General features: G+C 40.9%; 1 protein-coding gene across 1 annotated transcript in view; it reads right to left on the bottom strand.

Annotated features, from left to right (window-relative positions):
- Positions 1–21,876, bottom strand: part of furinb (furin (paired basic amino acid cleaving enzyme) b) — a 79,488-nt gene that overhangs the window by 20,771 nt on the left and 36,841 nt on the right. The window contains exons 4-6 of the mRNA XM_031282552.2: positions 13,052–13,147; positions 11,163–11,291; positions 10,936–11,012 (exon numbers count right to left, since the gene is read on the bottom strand). Coding sequence (XP_031138412.1) covers positions 10,936–11,012; positions 11,163–11,291; positions 13,052–13,147 — 302 coding nt within the window. The remainder of the gene's footprint in view (positions 1–10,935; positions 11,013–11,162; positions 11,292–13,051; positions 13,148–21,876) is intronic.

The raw sequence follows: 21,876 nt of genomic DNA, 5'->3' as shown, positions 1-21,876 counted from the left end.
CAGCTTTTTTTGGAAGAGCCAAAAAATGACTTCCTTTTTGATCTCCCAACCTCCCCAAATGATGAGGCAGAGGACAAAGTCATTTCACAGGGTCAGAGCACGGCTACGCCTCCAGCTGGGATCCTGATTAGACTCTGCGTAGCTCTGTGATATATTACACACCCGCTAATTCTCAGTTTTGTTCGCTTGAAACACTTTAGCAGATGATTGCTGCTGTTTTCTTCCCTCTTCTTCTTCTGTCTTTCTTTTTTTTTTTTCACTAGTTCAGGATTTACAACATCAAACAAGAAGAAAATAAAAGACGATATTGGACTAAACAATGTTGCCTCCTAACAAATCATTTATTACATGACCTGTCAACAACTACAAGCATTAAAGTGATTTTTAAACAAGTAATCAACTGGCCTGACAGGGCGTATTTTTCACTGACAGATACACCCTTACACAAGGACCTTGGCCCAACATATGGCAGGGTGTAATACATCACAAATGCAATTAAATTATCATCACTGTTATCAAGAGGTTAAACTACATTGCTGTACTGCTAACTAGCTTGTATAAATGGCAGCAGTTGATAGAGAGTTGACGGCTCCCTCAAGAACAATATATGTACTCAGGGGTTAAATTGGAACTTATTACATGGGGAGGCCATTTCTTAGCAGCAGTGTGTAGCAGCAGCAGTTTTTGTGAAAAATCCATCAAACACCATAATGGCCTATTAAGCGTCAGAGAATCATTGTAATTCACAGGCACAAATCAAAAATGTGTCTGATTATCAAAGAACCATCTAGCGTATTAAAAAGCTGAAGACGTAGTCCACAGTCTCAGACATTCAGCTCCCAGGTATGCTGATCTCTGTACAGCAGGACATCTCTGTCTACATGTGAAGTGGCGAGCAGACCTTTAAGGGAGCATCTATTGTTTAATCAGAGCGCTATTAGAGGCACAGACCTGCCTCCTCATTACATCTTAGCTCACCACTGCGCGCCTAACAATGTCTGACTGACTGGCTCTACAAGCTCGTCCACACAAGTCAATCACGTTATTATGTGGCGAAACACTACAGAGTGGGTGCTGAATGGTGTCTGCCAGTCATTTCCAGCCAGAAAAACAAAATGTATGCGAGTGACTAGTGAGAAGACTGTTTGATGACATCAACAAAGCTCGGCATCAGTGCTACTCAGGACAGAGCACAATTTCACCCACTGCATTTTTATGAATGTGCCTGCTTAACATAAAACATAAAAACACAAGTAGGAGAGATCTATATTTGAAGACATACAAGACACTAAGTGCTTCCTCTGTAATTGTATGTAGCAGTGGGTCACTGCTGCACACCATTCTCCATTTTAATGTGTCACGATCCAGTGCAGCTTCCAACTTATGAGCTATTTTTCTTGGAAATTCTATCTTAAAATGATAAATACATCTTTAGGTTAGCACTTGTTGGTTTAATTTGAAGTTTAGCTACATTGTAAAGCAATTTCCATGTCACATTTGCTTTTGCAGTGTAGTTAATTTTCTTGCGGTGGAATGAGTAAACGGAGGAAAATGATTTCTAATGAGAACACATTCTTTCACTACACGTTAATACACAGGCCAGGGAGCCTGCGACCATCCACACTGGCCAGAAACACACACAGTCAGCACCATGGCCAGCCAGATGGCTTGGTCCAAAATACTACATGCTTGCAATGTGCAGGCATTTGCAGTTGAATCACACTTCAAATAGCAGCTTCAAATGTCAACTCTCAATGTTGTTTAAAAAAAAAAAAAAATAAGGAACAAAAAAAAGCTTGGCTCACAGCATTGCCTTTTAAAACAAAGCTCTGAATATGTGTCTGGGAAATAAATTGTTTTTTTCCTAAATATGTGATTAGCGGCCAAAACCAAACAATCCCAGCTCAAGCTGAAAACAAAAGGGGTGTGTTGTATTTAAAATTCAAATGAAAGCCCATGACGGGTAATACTTCGACATGAGGTCTGCAATGCCTTAAGCTGCAACTACCTGCACGTACAGTTATTGTTTCATTCACAACATCTTAAAAAAGGCTTTTGTGCTCCAGACAGCACATATCCTCAGACCAAGGAGCTGTGGCCACAGATGTGATGCCAGGCAGGGGATTCAGCCAAGATGGACGAATTCAACACAAAGCCAGGGGCCTGGAAAGACGTTTATAGAGAAGCCGTACACACCAATATGCAGCTGTTTTGAATACTATCTGCATGTGCACATGCATGTGTGTGCCAATGAGTGATTGGCCTGGATTGAATCCCGCTAAACCAGCCAGACAGTTTAATATATCCAGGGAGGCTCAGGAGTTCCAGAGCAGACAAAAGGGTTTGAGGCGAAGCCACAGTTCTATCTGCCAAATGTCCATGAAATGAAATGATTTCTGAGACACTTTGCTGAATGCCTCCATTCTTTATCCATTTAAAATAGATTGGAAGAGGTGTCAGACACAACGACTCCCCGGGTCATGCGTGAGTGTAGTTTGAAAAGTTAAAGTTTATACAAAAGATGTGGGGAAACAACAAACACTTTAAAAATAGTGCAGCCCTATGTCGGAGAACGACACTGAATAAATCATTAAAGTGTGAGCTGGAGGATGGCAAAAATGGCATGCTTTGTCTAAAAGACTGTGGGGGAAAGACCCAACAAATCCAAAATAAAAGGCAGCTGAAGTAGAGACTTTCTATTCACACAGCCAATGTGACCTGCCTTATCTTATCAGAAGGAGCAAAGGGACAGAGTGAGGTAATGCTTTTATCTCTCCTCCTCAGGACAAGGCACCATATTCGGTCAAGTCATTGCCCTGCCATTTACTGGAGAATGTAGACATGTCACCCAACACTATCTCTCTTGACAGGATGCAATGCAACCAGAGATCATACAGAGTCAATATACTGTGCAGTTTATTAATGTACAGTATGCAGACAAAGCCATCAATTATATACAATTATAATACTCTATATATATATATATATATATATATATATATATATATATATATATATATATAGAATTCTACATTGCAAAAACAGCCTCTTCTTATTGAAGGTGACACTTCGCCCACATTTCAATCAGGAAAACAGGAAAACTAAGTACCCTGACTTTTGGTCCCAAGTGTGGGTCAAGCTCCAAAACGTAAATTTCCCATAATGTGGCTTAACAGCCTCTTTCATTAGACTCTCCCTGCCTCATATAGGCCCACTTCTTTCAAACACAAAACCTCCAGTTTATAACAACTTTTAGAAAGCTCCTCCAGAGCCACAAAAACATAAGCATTTATTTTAACAGGCTGAGTAGTAGTCACAGTGATGAATTAACTGAACTCAGATAAAATCGGTGGAGTGCCCATTTAAGCTAAATGAGTGGACCCAAACGATTCAACAAAAGTTTCACAGTTCTGTAGGTGTTACTACCAGCAGATGAGTGAGAAAAGCACATTGTTTCTCGAAGCTGACAGGGCATACTTGTTCATTCAGCACAACAGAGAGACGTGTATTCAAGCACTGAGAATTTATGTTAACAGTTGGTAGACGAATATGATCACACGTACACACTCATGTAGTATTTGGGTTGTGTTGTATAGAGCATGTGTGTTGAATATGCATCACTAAACTGTAGGATCTGTCTCTTAGCACTACTCTGTTGGTTGGTTTATATTTGTTTTTAGAGGGACTAAATAGGGTCCGTTTATTGGAGCTGCCAAAAGGATTAGGCTATTTTCTGCTCAGCTGTGGCCTCAGGCAGGTCTGTTCAAATGGTTACACTGGAGTGTGAAGTGGAGATCTCTTCATTGCGTGCTCGAACACAGAGGAGCTGTATCCTGCCTTGTAGAGAAGATAATCACTTTGTTTAAAATTCCAGATTTTCATGTATTGGGTTTGAGAAAACCACATCACCACAAATCATTTTCATTTCTGGCTACTTAGAACGATGACCCCTTTTCTTAATTTTACAATACAATGAACAGTGGCAAAGAAACACTTTGGAAAAGTTGTCAGTCCATCTTCCGGAAAATGTAGATAGACACGGTAACTGTCATAACCAGTCATGCCTATAGGCAATCTAGAGTTTTAAATCCATCTGACTTGCATATCCTTATGTGGGAGTAAACTCATGGGGACATGGAAGGAAAAAAATCTAACTCTACAACAAAGGGGGCCAGAAATTGAAATGCATTTTTTACTGCAAGGCAACAGCTGCGCTACTCTGAATAAAATTCATTACTCTGCTATATGGAGGACTATGGTAGGAGAGGAAATAAACAATTTTAACGGGACTATTGTGGATAGAATGACCATTGCCCAATGATAAAGTATCTAAAAAGGACATAAATGAACACAAGAAGAGAGATGTACATTGTCTCAGTGTGGGTTACTGAAAACCAACTAAATACAGTCTGTCAAGCAATACAGGATGTTAAAAGTATTCCAGATGGCTTAAAAGTGATCAAACAGTAACCTAAATGAAAAAGAAACTAATTGCTCAACATTGCCTAGCATGTCTGAACTGGACTATCTTCACACAGACACTTCTGCTTTACCATCCCATTCAACAGCATCCAGTCAGTTGAGCAGGGTAATACTGACTGACTCCAGGTGGTCAGACTGTCACCTCCAATCACCATGGGCTAGACCTTAGAAAATAGCAGCTTTCAATCACACCCAATCCTTTTCTTAAGCAAAGATTTTAATAGGAAAGCAGACAGGTTTAAGAGTGAGGTTCCTGCCAACATCACCTCCAAAAAATGTTTGCCTGGCTGTCTGGAAAATAAACACGCTGTCCCCGGCAGAATAAACAAGATGCAGGAAGCAGAATTACATTATTCAGGCCTGACAAAGGCTGGCAGCTTTGTAAACAATAATTGATAAACCCAGTGTAAACAGTGGAGGGCATTTATCTGCAGTGTGTGATGGCCAGAGTAAATAGAGAAAATATATATATTTTGTTTTCCTATTGTTCTTTCTCCGTTCACACCGCCAACAGTCCACCTTAGAGACTGAGAAAACGTATGTCAAGATGTCAAGGATCAGAATGACAAATGAAGTCTCATAATAAGGCTTACACAAGTTTCCTTTTCACCAAGGTATGCTCACTCTTTACTGTTTACTTGTGTTACCTACTGGGTAGAGTGCTTCTTCTGCATGCATTAGTGGATTGAGAAACAACTGCCTCTATTCAGCAACACAAGTACTTCACACACTAAAGTTTGTCTATTTAAAAATGTCTTCTGCTTCTTAAACCACCAAGGACAAACTATAGCTCTTTTGTCAAAAAAAACATACTGAATGCTGTTGCTTGAGGAATGCCAATTACACACAATGTTGTGTTCTGAAATATGTCAGCAGCAAAGTCAGCGCAGCGCGGTGCGACCTGCTGTGTCAAACACTGTAACAGAGGCACCAAAGCAGACGACGCAGGAGGAAGCCGTCTTCTTTGATTTGTGCTCTGCTTCAGTCTGATTTGTCCTGTATCACACCCTTGACGACTCAGGTTTATTTCATGCAGTATGTGTACAGAAGGGCTGTGGATTTGCAGAGCACAGGACAGGCATTTTCATTTGCATTCACATACTTAAATAGCGAACGTCTCAGACCTTAGAAGCCACTTGTCTGCCAGCATTTGGCCAAGGACATAGTGCCCGCAGATAATATTTAACCCCATTGCCATTTTCTGGTGTTGCAGCCAGAATTCAAAGTGGATTGAGACTTATTTTCTTTCAACTAAGTACACAAAATATTGCACAATAACACATTTTAAATGTTGTGTTTATAGTGAAGCACATAAACATTTAACCTCCAGATTCTGTAGCTGTCACTTTTTGATTTAAACAATATGGTTGGTTAAGTAAGTATGGAAGTAAATCTGTTTCATCGGAATTAAAAAGCCATTGAATGTCTGGGGTGACCTCTAGCTCACCCAGTAAGAATGTTCGCCCCATGTTGGATGAGTCCTGCAGTGGCGCAGGGTTGGAATCCGACCAGCTGCTCTTTGCTGCGTGTCATTCCCCATCTCTCCCCCCCTTTCATGTCTATCCACTTTCAAATAAAGGGAAAAGCCCCAAAAAAATAATCTTTAAAATAAAAAAAAAAAAGCCATTGAATTTCTAGCACTGAATATTTATGCATTGAAATTATGTATCTGAATTTTTTGCCTCTAAATTTTACTCTTCAAATTTTCAACAAATAATTCTCACCTTTATTTTTATAAGTTCATACATTCATCATAAAAAGAATTCAATACACCAAATTCAGATTCAAAATACAATGCATTAACTACAACTAATCAACGAATATATTTTCAACTTCCTCAAATTCAACAGGCCAAATTCAGCTGCAAAATGTAATGTTTAAAATTCAGTGTTAACATCCGGGAACCCAAGGAAAAGCAACCGATTCTAGAATCTAGATCGGTAGTTTGCCATAGTAGCTGCAGCTAACAACTATTTTGTCTGCTATTTCATCACTAAATTCACTTTTGAGGCTTTTTTATGCAATAACTCAACTGTGGAAGAGTTTGAATATGGGCAGTTTTGCGAAAATTGATGGCCAATTGCACATTTGCTCCGATGTTGTCGGACTTGAGAAGCTCTAGTCTGACGTGACAGCCAGCTGGTTGTGGCTGACCAGTGATACTCACAGACCCCGCTGTCAGCTGGAAGTCTCTCAATAAACTCATGGACAAGTTTATTTCCTCAATCGTTTGTTTAAATAACAAAACACAATTATCCGTTATAAGATAAACGGCAACCTGTGGTTATCTGCCTAACTGGCAAGAAATCACTGATGAAGGATGAAGGTCTTTAAAAAAATAATAATTGCACTAAGTACAGTTTTTGGAACAATTTGTTAATATCACTAACATCTGTTTTATTCATCAAAGGTGCTCCAGAGAACTCTCACATTTCCAAAATAGGTCAAAACATAATTTTCTTGCTTATACATTTGTTAATCCATAAACATATTCACTAATTTGAATGATTATCAATGCTAACATTTCAAATAGAAAAACTTTACAAAAACATTTAATTTGATTAAATTAAAAAGTACCCTTCTAAAAATCACCACCCTCTTTACCTCTTAATGACTGCAGGGGATGCCTGTCCAATCTTGACTAATGTCATAAGAAATCAATAATTGAATGGAATGAAATCATGAAAAAAATGTGTCTCTTCTGCAGCGACTGGTGCAGGTACATTTAGCATTTTTCCCATCCAGTGTATTTCTGCTGAAGAAGCAGAACCTTCATAGTCAGAGAAACAAATAGCCATGTGCCACCAAGGACAAAGCAATTTGATAAGGCGAGAGAAGCATGCAAACACATCTCTTGGTCTTTCTCAATGCCACCAACCAGATTAGCCACCACACCTCTTCCTTCATCTTCCCAGCCTTGAGTTTAAGTCACTTTAGCATTCGATTCGGTGCTGATGGGTTGGTTTGGACTGAAGGGCACACAAGGATGCATAGCATGCCAATCATTCCCCAATAAAGGCTGTCACTGCACAATCTTGAGTGAAAAGTTCTTTACAGAAGCTAATAGCTCTCCACAGGGAAGTTAGAGGAACAGAGACAGTATAACAACCTGAAAGAAAAAATTTAATCACCACACCAAAGATCGCACCCAAATTAAAATAAGTCAACTGAAAACCTGCACAGTAGTGTGCCGTTCTGATGTGGAATGAATATGATCTGATGTAAATATGGTAGCAGTTATAAACATAGCACAGCAAGGTCATGATCTTTATCATCTTTTGATGATTAGTTTTACGCAGCCAGGACCCCAGAGGTCTCAGGAAAGAATGAATATAATTGAGTATTACTTAAACAAAACATTTACGGTTTTATTAATTTGATTGATTTATACAAATCCGCAAGTTCAAAAATGTTTAGTATTTCATCGTTTAGATCAGTGATTGAATTGTATTTATTTAAATCCACACAAAAGAATTGGATACAGGATGAAGACATTATCTCGGCCTGCCTGACTGACTTTTCTTCTTGGATGTCCACACACCATCTGAAACTCAACCTTGGGGCCGAGCTCCTTTTCCTTCCAGGGAAGGGCTCTCCTACCCAAGACCTGACTGTAACAATTGACAACTCTGTGGTAGTCCCCACCAAGACTGCTAGGAACCTGGGTGTGACACTTGACGACCAACTCTCCTTTACTGCCAACATTGCTGCAACCACCCGATCGTGTAGATACATGCTGCATAACATCAGAAGGATACGTCCCCTTCTAACGCAGAAGGCGGCTCAGGTTCTGGTTCAGGCTCTAGTCATCTCACATCTAGACTACTGCAACTCCCTCCTGATTGGCCTGCCTGCATGTACCATCCGGACCCTGCAGCTCATTCAGAACGCAGCAGGTCGACTTGTCTTCAACCTACCCAAGTCCTCTCACTGAAGTGCGGATCTGGCCGCATTTTTCTGTCCGAGCCCGGCCCGCGTTCGACAGAGCAGTAACCAAACCTGGCCCGAGCCCGACAGGCAGTAAGATATTTATGTCAGAGCCCGACACAGTTAAAATCTCGTTTTTTCTGTCATACTAATGACAGATACGTTTGTTTGTGTGGAAAGCCCGATTTTATTAAGCAACTGTAGGAAGGCATTCAGAAATGTTAACAGATGAGCGCATCTGGATACCGTTGGGTCCCGACGGGCTCGGTTCGGGTATCCATCCTCTACCTCTCACACTACACCGCTCCTCCGCTCCCTTCACTGGTTACCAGTTGCTGCCCGCATCTGGTTCAAGACACTAGTACTTGCATACAGGGCCACGAACGGATCAGGCCCAGCTTACATCCAGGACATGGTTAAACCCTACACCCCAGCTCGCCCACTCCGATCTGCATCAGCCAACCTGCTTGCTGCCCCCTCACAGCGAGGGACAACTAATCCCTTAATGAAATCCCGACTGTTTGCTGTCCTGGCTCTAAATGGTGGAATGAGCTCCCCATTGACATCAGGACAGCCGAATGTCTACACATCTTCCGCCGCAGGCTAAAAACTCATCTCTCATTTATTGACAGGCTGCGGACAGCAGGTGAAATCATTCTTGTGATTCTCTGCTCTAACCTCACCCTCTACGCCCACATCACATGACATAATGGAGGAAAAGTGGAGGAAAGTAGAGAAAAAAACTGAAAACATTGACATGATGAAGCACAAACGGATTACCTGCTTGGCTAGACTTCAACCAGCCTTCAACTTAGCCTGCACTCCTTTCAATAATATCTACCAGAGCTGCCAATGCAAGACTACAGAGCATCTAAAAGGATAAACCCAGAGATGAAAATTCAAAAATCAGCCTTGTGTGTCATCAGTACAAATGAACTGGCCTTCATGGCTATGAAAAATGCCTGCCTCTGACTTTCCTTTGCTTTTTGTTGTCCTATGAATATATTCATATAATCTCATTGTGAGGGGGTTGTGGGCGTTACTCTCTGTCGGCATGTATTACTCTATGGTGATTTACATAACTCATTGGATATAATTTGCCCACAATTCAATCCAAACACTGCAGCTCCACGCTTGTAGACACACCCTTGCTTTTCATTTTATGCCCATAAATTGATCCAGTCCGAGATAATTAATTTAGCAATTCCATTGACATGAGTAGTAGAGTGTGTGTGAGTGCAAATCTGTGTTTTATGTGTGTGTATGTGTGAGTCTTTCTGAAGTAATGGCATGGTGGTGCAGGCAGGGAGTAATTCCCTCCAGTAGTGCTTTGTTTCATCAGCTGGACAGAGTGGGATCTACTTGACACCGACAGAAAGGGCTGGGGTCGCTCTGCATGGCTGCTCCAGCTGTCGGCAAGGACAAGAAACAAGGCCTATGCTCAAAAAACTGCTGATGCTACTGTAGCCTCTTTTAAGATTAATAAATACTTTTAGAATGACGACAGAAAGAAAGAGAGAGAGATAGATTAAAGAGTTAACAATGTGAAAGTTCAAATCAGAACATCTGCGCAGATTCTCATACAAGAGTTTCTATAATCTCATGAAAACTCGTTAAAGCTGATTTCGCTTCTCCCTCTGACCAACTGCGCTGTGCTTTGAAACCCCAACTAAAGAACAAAAAACAACAACAAACTATTACAAAAGGACTTGGTGGCAGTCGTCCCAGAAAAGAGAGAGAGAAAGAGAGAGAGAGAGAGAGAGAGAGAGAGAGAGAGAGAGAGAGAGAGAGAGAGATTTGAGACAAATCCTGCTGTGCTTTCAGAAGCTGGATGTAGCTTCTCATCAGCTCCAGGGGGATTGGACTAAGGCAGAAGACCATGGTGTTCGGAGAAACGGGGAGAAGGGAGGAGATGAAGGTTTAGGATTGGCCTTTGCTGGAGCTTTAGTGTTTCATCACTAAATTGGGGCAAACATGTTTTAATGCGATCACCAAAGGCTGGAAGGGGAGAGCATGAATCACTGAAGGCAACTGAACAAGTCTTGTATTAACAGCAAATAAGTGGCTGCGGAGCTGTACGAGCGGGACCTTAAAATGCAGCTACAGCAGCTCGGCTTGTGTATTGAAGCAAGACAAAAAAAAAAAAAATAAATAAAAAAGAAAGGGAACAATCTTTCAAGACTTTGCAGAATGACTGCACCAGTGATTTTAAACTTTATATAATTGGTTTCTAAATGTAAATTACCAACAAAAATTAACCAAAAGCTGTATAGACTTGGTGCTTTCTCACTCTGTCATTCCCTGTCCACTAACATTTAGAGGAGACTAGTGCCGAGTCAAAAACAACAAAGGTTGTTTTGTAAAAAAAAAAAAAAAGAATTATTTCTCGGTTTAGGAATGCACTTGCTCTCTTTCACAACTGAAATTGATCAAGTCTGCGCATTCTCGCCAAATTTCCATAAGGACTAAAAGCCCGGATCTAATCCTAGTTGTGGTGTTGCCAGATTGTGGCTTTTGCCAAATTACCTGTTCTCATTCCGCTGAGTGTATCTTGGTTGGGGGTCAGCATCTCCATCGTTAACGTCATAGCTGGCCTCAGGGTCCTAAGACAGATGGGAAAACAGTTAGGACATCAATCATATAATTTGAACTTCAAACTCTCATTTAACATTGTTTTATTTTTCTCTGAAAATGTTCTCTGAACGTTGTTTACAAATGGGGAGGCTGCGTCATACTTGGTATGTTTGACTTACGTAATTGCTGACGAGATCTGGGTGGTCTTTCTCAATGCCATCGTCCAGGATAGTCACCACTACACCTCTTCCTGTGTAGCCTTGAGCCCAGGCTACTTTGGTATTCAGGTCTTGATGTGTTGGGGTGGACTGAAAGAGACACAAGGGTTTTGTTCAGCTATCAATCTGCTGTGACTGACACTTTTCCAGACGGACCAACAGAAAATGTGTGTGTATTTGTGAGAACAGCTTAAATCAACTGCAAAGACCTCTGCTCGCCGCAGAACGTTGTGTCAAAAACAGAAATGCTCAATACAAAAATAAGCACTGAGACATTAAAAGAAGATCAGAGGTGGTTCATGGACACTTAAAATCCAATTTTCAATGCATCCCCGCGACATGTCTGCCTCCTCGGGCTGAGCTGCTCGGTGTGAGCATCCTACTGTAGTTAAGCTTTCATAAAAAAAAGACCTGTTGCAAGTCAGAAATCTTGGTGAGGGCATTTGCCTCTCTCGCAGAAGAGATAGCAGTCTGTGAGATTTGAGAGGAGGGGGAGGGAGACGAATAGGGGGATATGGTGTGCTAAAGTGTGATTTGGATGAATAACATTGGTACAGTGAGAAGTATAAAGAGAAGTGAGCGCTAGAGATGAAAGAGATGGTTAAAGATAAACATGGGAAGGAATGGAAAAGATATCACAGACAACCTTCTCTGCCCCCTTTTTCGGTTTCCTGCTCATGTTTCTCCACAGGGCACGACTCCTGCACGTGCACTTCTGCGAGGATGCCTGGACGCTTAGGTAAGTACAGTTAAATTCCTGGATGTAGACTTTGAACTTGCACTGACACCGTTCAAAACGTATTTTAAGTAAATGTTTTCTACAAACTAATGGGGCCTATGTACTAGAATAAACCAATATAAAAGCCCTCTACAGTAAATGTTGAAGACAAAACTTCAGCACCGGTGGCATATGCCTTAAGCAAAACCTTTTTTGCTTGGTTTTAAACTCAGAGCGGCCTAGAATACTTTATATAGGGGGGAAAAAGTCCTCTAAAGATTAGAGGACTAATGCTGAATGGCAGAGGTGGTTTCACAACTTCTATTCACTGGTGATTTATGTCTGGGATAGTCAATGCTGTCATTAATCCGTTGCAGTGACAGAGGTTTTGTGCATATGAAAAGGAAAAAGGGGAGATTAGGGCAAATTGTAGCATCTCTGAGAAAAAGCTGTGACTAATGAAACAGACACAGAGCCAGGACTGTTTGCTTTAAATGTTTCACAGGGGATGCAGTTTAGTAGTTGATCTGTCCTGACATTTCATTTTCCATTTCAACCCAGCATACTGGATGCATTGTATTATACATTTTTACTGTGGAAACCCTGTGTTGGAGGTGAAGCTGATGTAAATAAATGGCTACAAGGTTAGTCTAAAAGACAGCAATTCAACTGATCAGACTGACCATGAGGGAATTAATAACTTCTGCCACTGCACTAATGAATACATCTTAAATCAGGTATAGAGCTGAAACTATTGACTGCTGTTTGGAGAGGGCTGAATAAGGAGTCTTTCAAGGTTTAATTAGAAATAATTGCAGAGTAGAAACTGAAATATGGACAGTACTTTGCTATTAAATCTGAATGCAGACGACCTTCTCCTAGGCTTCAAAATAATATGAAGGCATTCCGAATGGAATACAAAAACATGAAAATTCATTACATATTCTACTGACTGTGCACCTACTAATTTATTTGTTTGGTAGCATATTGCTGATGCTGCTCTAAAATGCTACTGAAAATTACACTATGTATGCCATTTTACGAATAAAACAGATGAATGTTTCAACGTCATGTATGCCATAATGCCAGACTAATTAGGTTTAGGCTATAAATATAGGAAACCATCACACACCAGGTACCACTGCTTAGGGAAATCAGGGTCTGTTGGGTCTTCATAGATATCCCTCTTCTTCCTTTTTTTCACCACTTGCTGCTCCGCCCACAGGACCTGGGGTGCACACGCGCACGCACGCACGCACGCACACACACACACACACACACACACACACACACACACACACACACACACACACACACACACACACACACACACACACAGATAAATTGTTGCAATCTCCCACAGATTGTAGACATGGAAAAACACGGTCCCAGCTGTGTTCCAAAAGTAATAACTAGAAACAGAGGCAGAGATGTGAAGCAAATCTAATTTATTTCATTCCTGAGATGATGAGGAAAAGTGGTCGCTGTACAGTGTGCCAGAGAAGAGCCTCTGAAGTCCTAGAGGCTGCTGGGATATGCACAGGATTGGTAGGGTTGGTTGACAGTAAAGGATAATTCCACAAAAAGTAAATAACAGACAGACAAACAGACAGACAGACAGACAGATAGATAGACAGATAGATAGACAGATTATTCATATAAGTCATTTTATAGTTCAGTTTCTGAAAAAATTGTTCTAAACATTCTTACCAAAAGCCATACAATAGCAAATCATTTAATGTCTGTCCACATGCCAGTTGAAATTACTGGTCCACTCAGCATGTTTGTGTTCTTCTTTCATGTCTCTATATATTTTGACAGGTATGTTGCTTTGTGAGCATGATTGACAGTAGTAAGAATGATATGAGATACCCATAGAATTTGATAGTTTGATAGTTTTGCAGATGTATAAGTTGCACATTTCACTATGTGCATTGATAACTGAGCATTTCATATCCAAGCTGAGCTTTTACATAAATAAGTTAGGTACAGAAGTGTGTGCTCCAAAGAACCATCTAGTGTAAAAGACCTGTGGCATTGCTTTAACAAACTTTACACTTTGTTGTGATTAAATAAAAGGCAGGCAGCTATAAGTTGTAAATTAAGGAGCAGCACATTCAAATAATAATTTAAAGCTAACTTGAACTGCTACTGCTGTATTAGAAGGAATTTGCATAGATGGAGAAAAACTAGGAGACATGCAATGCTGTGCAATGCAAGCAAATGCTGCTGTGCATTGTTATTGTCAGTGATAAATGCATGCTTTGCTGATTTATGCTGAAGGTGACAAAGCTATAACTGATTCCACGTTTGTGTCAAAAGCACTCAAGTAAAGCGTGTCTAAACTTATGCATTTCCTGTACAATGCTCTGCAGATTCTGACAGTCCAACTTGTTATTCAAGCATTTAAATTATTTTAAATCGTTTTTTCCTTTTCGCTTGTTGCTGTCAGAGTTGTTTTGAGTAGTGAGGCTTCGCTACTTGCTTGATTTCATGCTCTTACAGTATAAAGCACGTGGTCTGAATGAGAACATGTTCAGTGCAGCTACTGAGGGTGGTGTAGCTCCTAACCTAGTTGAAAACCTTGCCTCAGAGAATGAAGCCATTAACCTTATTCAAGTGACCCTAGAATAATTAACACTTATCCCATTTCATTACATTTAGGACGGTACACGACTGACCTCTTTGCACTGCTGCCCACTGCACACCAAATTACTATCAGAGTTAAATTACAAACAATTGACAAATCAGATGATCTGGATACAGCAGCCATCTACTGTAGGATATATAGTGTTTCTTTTATGTAGCACATTAATTCAAATGATTAAACGTTAGCATATTCAAGTCACAGCTTACTTATACAACATCACCTTACAAAAACTGACATTCAGTGCATTGGATGTAATGTAATCCGATCTTTTTAATTATGGAAAATTGTGGATTATTTCGTGTATATGTGACTCTGAAAAACAATGACTGAGAAAAACAAGGTTGAATCGATATCTCCCTGAAGACCAAGCCGGTGATAGAGAGCTAATTTAGAATACAGAGACACAGTATAAGCACCACCCCGAGATCTGGAACAAGGACAAAGAACAGCCAAACACAACCACACAAAGAGATGAGAGACAAGAAGTAGGTCTCAACGTGCTCTAGGTCTGTGATCCGCTTGAGCAATAAACTATTTGCTCCATCTCTCGCAAAGTGTCCTGAGGGCTTTACTGTCTGATGACTAAGGAGAAGTCATGCTGTTATTGTTTGTAATGCAGAGAGACTGACAAAGAGGCAGCCTGTGCTTTGATCTACAAATCTGTGCTTACACAGTTTATGGAGAAAGATGATATGTTAAAGGATAAGCCTGGTGATATAATTTTTTTTTTGTAATTATCAATAAATCCCATGAAAAGACCGAAACCAACAACGAGTTGATGCAACAGACACGGTATCCAAAGCCTGATTTGCTTATGTGCCATACATCTCCATTGTTTTCCAAAGACTTTTGTTTTATTTAAAACTGTCACAGACATCAGTGAACCACACTTTTTGATGAACATGGGCACTGTATGTCAATCACATTTTTTCTTGTGAATTACAAGAAATTGATTTACCGAATAATGTTATTTTTTCGGGCATCTTAAATAATGCAAATAAAACAATGTGAGAGAGACATATCGCTCTTGCAGATTTCAGTTAAACTGCTCACAACCCTTGGACATGTGCAACCTGTGAAGAGGGCCATTGCCTTAAACACTCACTATTGCAGCAAATCCGCTGCTGAAAATAGTCCCCAACAAATGCATTATTTCCTTCTGTTCCTCCTGTGACTCATATTGAAACATTTACATCTTTAGTAGGAACCAGTGGGCTTGGAGCGGAGTCCCACAGACTAGCTGGGTATTGTGAGACGAACTAACGCATTGTTGGTTTTGGTCTTTTCATGGGATTTGTTGACAATAACAAGAATATAGAATAGCCTTATCCTTTAACAGTAAGGCCTCAGCACAGTAAAGTGCTCTGAAACACAGCATGCAGTAAGCTGCGTTGCACTGCGGTTTGTACAAAACCAACAGCAGCCAGCCCAAAACTAATCAATTATTTCCCTCATAGAGAAGGTGTGGGGCGTGGAGAGGAGATGACAAACAACCCTCGCAAGCATAATGGTAAAAGCTTATGCAGCTGCCAATGTCATCTTGCTACTGTGTGATTATTCAAAGGAGATGGTGATAAGTGGCATGTTAGCACCACGGAGCAGAGGAAAAGAGACAAAGGAGGCAATGTGAGAGACGGCAGCCGGATTACAGAGAGGAAACACTGTAACAAGCTCAGAGCTAAGCATTGACTAATCTAAATCCAACCATTAAACAAAATGTCTTTATCTCCCTGGCTCTGTTGTTAGGGCTCCAGGTTTAAATTCAAGATGCCTACTCTCTCATTTGGTATTGCTAAATGGCATAGACATTATTAAGGCAATCTAGCACACACTCACAGAAGAACTCACTTTCCATCTACCAGATTAATTTTGCTCCTTGCGAGCCACTTATTAAAGAAGACATCAACTTTCCATTGACTGTTTCTTATCAGTCCTGCGGTTTTGCCAGCAGTCCATTCTGCATTTTATCCTTCACCATTGCATACAACTGGAAAATCCAGTATAGTACATCATTAAATCCTCGTTAACAATAACAAAATCTTTGCTTCTGTCACTGTCTATACTAAATCTACTGTAATTTGTTACTGATTTTGGAGCTCTCAAAGCAAATCTTCTGACCATTTGAGCGCTGCAGTACTCTCCCAGCTCCCAGACAGACACCTGTGTACCCATATGCTCTCAGAGCCTTCTTAACGTCCACTTAGCCTGACCCCTGACACCACTGGACTCACTGAATGTCACCATATCTCACTAATGATGCCTTGGGGCTTCAGCGCTTGTCAGACCACATCAGCCCCTTCCTCAGCCAGCTTGACTTGGGAAAAACTAGAGTAGTCCTTGAGCTCTACTTGGCAGCCTACCTTCCTACAGATGGCCCCAGTCTGTTCTCACTTCGTAACTGCCCCTTTTTAGCACCAGTCGGGTACCTCTCAAGATGCTTTTAAATAGAAGCAATTTTCACTTCTTCCTCAAGTGCTTCCAATGTAAACATGACAGCAGCGTGTTGCCGAGCAAGGTGGAAGCAGCAATAAAAAAATAGAGGGTTTCTGCCGCACTTGTGTTCACACATACACCTCAACAGTTCAAGTGTAAATAAAAGCAGCCAAGCCAATGAACACAGCTTGCAAAAGGTTATGACATTCTTCATACATTAACCTTTATGTTTGTCAAGTTATTGTACTACACGCACAAACTGAAGAAGTATAAAGTTCATAAAAAAATGATTATTTTTATTATTTGTAATTTTTTTTGTAATTTATTTATTTGAACAGGGACAGTGCACAAAAAAAAACAGTTGTAATGAAAAAAAAATCAGTTGTAATGAAGTGTAATGTGTTTAATGTGAATTTAATCAGTGTAAAGAATGTTAACCAAAATTAAAGCTGCAAGCAGCATTGGACGGGCCCTCGCGCCTCTGCGTGTGTTGGGGTTACTGGCGGACGCCGCTCCTTGCGACCGTGCATTTGCGTGCACTCAGACACTGCAAATCGTCACCAATGAAAAGGGAACTCCCTGCTGAGTTCAATGATACCTCACACAAGACTCTACGTCACACAGTTCATTAGCTGTGACAGGGGGCGTGGCCAAAGCATAGGGGTCAGGGCAAACCTTTACCAATAATAAAGGAAGTCTCTGCTGAGTTCATTGATACCTCACATAAGACTCTACCTTAAACGGGTCACCAGTTATGAAAGGGGGCGTGGCTTAAGCATAAGGGGGCGGGCCAAACCATCACAAATTAATAAGGAACTCTCTGTTGAGTTCAATGATACCTCACACAAGACTCTATGTCATACAGTTCATTAGCTGTGAAAGGGGGCGTGGCTTAAGCATAGAAGGCGGGCCAAACCATGACCAATGAAAACGGAACTCTCTGTTGAGTTCAATGATAGTTCACACAATAGTGTACAAGAAACGGATCATTAGTTATTAAAGGGGGCGTGGCTTAAGCATATGGGGCGGGGCAAATCATCACCAATGAAAAGGGAACTCTATGCTGAGTTCAACGATACCGCACACAAGACTCTACCTTAAATGGGTCCCCAGTTATGAAAGGGGGCGTGGCTTAAACATAGGGGCCGGGCCAAACCATAACCAATGACAAACAAACTCTCTGCTGAGTTCAATGATACCTCACACAAGACTCTACATCAAACGGGTAATTAGTTATGAAAAGGGGCGTGGCTAATGCATAGGGAGCGGGTCAAAACATCACTGATCAAAAAGTAACTCTCTGCTGAGTTCAATGACACCTCACACAAGACTCTACCTTAAACGGTTCAAAAGCCATGGGCGTGGTTACAGTATAGGGGCCGGCTCAGTATCACAAGTAGACCACACATTCTAAGTTTCATGTAAATCGGATGATGTTTGTCATATAAGGCTGATTTCCTGTTGCCATCGGGGGGCGCTATGACCAAAAGTCAATATTGGCCTGTATATGTCCTCAGGCCTGGACTCTTGTTGATTGGGAAATTTCAAGCAGATATGACCATGTACACTGTAGTTACAGCCACTTTCTCGTTCATTGCTAAACACTCAAAATGGCCGCCACGACCACACCATTTTACGAAAAGTTTTTCTTTTAATAACTTTTCATCTTTAAGGTGTTGAGATGGTACAGACCAAATTTGAAGTCCATCGGATGAAATCTCTAGGAAGAGTTCGTTAAAGTATAGCACCTTGACTTTTAGGTGTACTTCCTGTTGCCACTAGGGGGCGCTAAGATTTTGAGCCAATATTGGCCTGTAGATGTCGTCAGGGCTGGACTCCTATGAATCCTGAAAAGTTTCGAGCCAACGACAATGTACACTCAAGTTACACCCACTTCCTGTTTCGATGGCGAAACGCACAAAATGGCCGCCCCGCCACCGCCAGGTCCTACGACGAAAAGTTTTTCATCTCTACGGTCTTAAGATGGCACAGACCAAATTTGAAGTTGATCGGATGTAATCTCTAGGAGGAGTTCGTTAAAGTACGACATGTGGAAATGGCCAAAATCGCACTAATTTCGAACTTTGAATTCAAAATGTGGACTTCCTGTTGGGTTTAGGGTATGGCTCCAATGAAGTTTCTTGTACGTCTTGACATACTTCATATGTGTACCAAGTTTCGTGAGTCTATGTTAAACACACTGAAGGGGCTCAATTCTTTTAACTTTGTAGGGGGCGCTAGCGAGCCATTTTTGTGCGCCTATTCCCGAACCCTTAAAATACGTAAATTTTCACCAGGCTTGATGTCACCAGGCTTGATTTGGTGAGTTTTTGAGTATGTTAAGCCCCTAAAAAAGGTGATTCATTTGCCGGAGGAAGAATTCCTTCTGTTTCAATATGATTCATGGTAATGAAACACATTTGTTTCATGGGTTAGAGACTGATTTACAACAGGACAGAATATGTTCTTTTTGTCCTACTCCACTCTCTCTTCTGGCTTCCACTGTCAAAAATGTTCTGTCTAAAATAGCATTTCCCATATTTGACAAGAGTTTAATTATCTTTGATTTAAGAAATAAAATCAATACAGTTTTTTTTTTTAAACCTACAATAGAATGACAGTGGATACTGCAAGACAATCTCTGCATAGGAACAGTGCAAACATAGTATGGATATGGGTCTGGCAATATGAAACTGCTAATCTCTTAATACAAATAAATACTTCCTTCCACTATGTTGGCATTTAAATGCTGACTCAACTACATCTGGTATACAGAAGCTGAGATTTTGCAGAGCAGGGCTCCAGACTAACTTTCTTTTACTAGTCCTGAGCATTGTAGCCCCTACCTAAAACATTTTAGGGGCAAAGGCAGAAAATGTAGAGGCGCACAACTTAAATCGACCTGCAATGCAATTTTTCACATTTCCCCCATGTTAACTGTTTTACTGATAAATACAGAAACTACAATGTGCTGTTTTATTTTAGTTCACAGTCACATTTTAATTGAATGGTGCTTAACAAATGCACATTCAGAAATGTAAACAAAGTATTATTATTGTCAGTGTATTATTGCCTCATACAGGCTCTCCCTCTCTCCTCTCTGTCTCTTTTTTTGTTTACACTGAAATAATCATATCTGAGGTGTTTAAAGTGCCCATATTATGAAAACATCACTTTTTCTGGGATTTGGGGTGTTATGTTGTGTCTCTGGTGCTTCCACACACATACAAACTTTGAAAAAAATCCACCCATGCTGTTTAGAGTGAGATACGGTTTCTGAATGTGTCCTGCCTTCAGTCTCTGGGTGAGCTGTTCAAAATCGGCACGGCTTGTGACGTCACAAGCCGAAACGAGCAGGCTAACCACAACCATTAGCTCGTAGCATTAGCATGCTAACGCTATGGCTAACGCTAGCATGCTACCTCGTTCTCAATAGCAAAGCACTGCTACAACACACACAAGTTCACCATAATCTACAAAAGAACTACTTACATGTGCGCCCTCATTTAGAAGTCTCCCAGCTAATCCTGCCTTGTAACTGACCAAAGTTGTAGAAACAGCCTTTCTTTTACTGTCTATGGAGCTAGCTAGCTGACATGATCTACATCTGAGCTACTGGGCATGTGCAGTGCAATCAAAGATAGTACAGAAGAAGAAGAAGAAAAGAGGTCTCACTCTGTAGCTAAAACAGAGACCAGCTGAAAAGAGGAGCTGCAGCAGTGAGAGAGAGCACTGCAATACAACAAAAATATGGTGTTTTTTGAAAATTAAACCATGTAAACCTATTCTGGTACAACCTTAAAATACAATTATGAACCTGAAAATGAGCATAATATGGCTGCTTTAAACTTCCATGGAAGTACCTAACACACAGTGTGGGAAATACAGAGTAATGAGGGAGCCAGAGAGAGAAGGGCTCACAACACACTCACACAAGCACTATTTGCTTTTACGAGGTAAATAGTTATATATTTAGCATCCTATGTGTATTTTTTTTTCTTCATAGAAGCGGTCTCCGCTCTCTGCTGTCACATTTCTACCTAAGCGAGGGAGCAGTACAGCAGTGTGTGGCAAATTTCGGAGCACTACAGCACTGCCGAGGTCTATCAACACAGCTCCGCCGACCGGAAGTGCACGCAAGCCAGGTTGAGACGTAAACAAAGTGAGGGAAAGAGAGGAGGCCTAATGGTCGGCTAAGGCTAACTCCTTATCGGCTATTACTACGCAGCATTTTCTTCGCCAATGTACGTCTCGATGTCTTTAGCAAACAAATGGATGATCTTCGGCTGCGGATCACCACTCGTAAATGTATTATGGATGGCAACATCAAGATTTTCACGGAAACATGGTAACAACAGCGCTGTGCAACAGCATGTGCGGACGATGAGTGTGAAGCCACGAAAGTGAGACCCACGAGTGTAGATAACGTTACCCACGTAGTTGACTAATCACTCACGGATCATCCCCCTCTCACACTAACTGGCCATTTCTGGCAGATTTGCTCTCTCCTCCTTTTTCAACATGAAATAAAAAAATAAAAATGTCATTATATTTGCAGGTCGCACATGTGCAAGTAGTTATAAAAAATACTTGCTAGTATGCCAGGTATAAATTGGTGGTTGTGCTGTATGCAAATTCAGAACCCGATGTCCAAATGAAGATAGTATTTAGGGATGGAAAATGTTCTTGTTTTTGGATAGCCTGATGAATGCCAATTTTCCTCTCTAGTTAACATTTAGGTGCAAATAATGATTTTACAAGACAGGAGAAAAAGCAAGGCCAAACACAGAGACACTCCCAGCTGTTGTATTGTTATGGTGGGTTTATTTAGCAAATTTAGAGCTATGTGGTGCCTCGGATTGGGTCAGGGGGAC

The sequence above is a fragment of the Sander lucioperca genome, chromosome 7, assembly GCF_008315115.2.
Source record: "Sander lucioperca isolate FBNREF2018 chromosome 7, SLUC_FBN_1.2, whole genome shotgun sequence".
Classification (NCBI taxonomy): Eukaryota; Metazoa; Chordata; class Actinopteri; order Perciformes; family Percidae; genus Sander; species Sander lucioperca.
The sequence above is the reverse complement of the archived record's forward strand: the minus strand, read 5'-3'. Positions and strand labels throughout refer to the sequence as shown.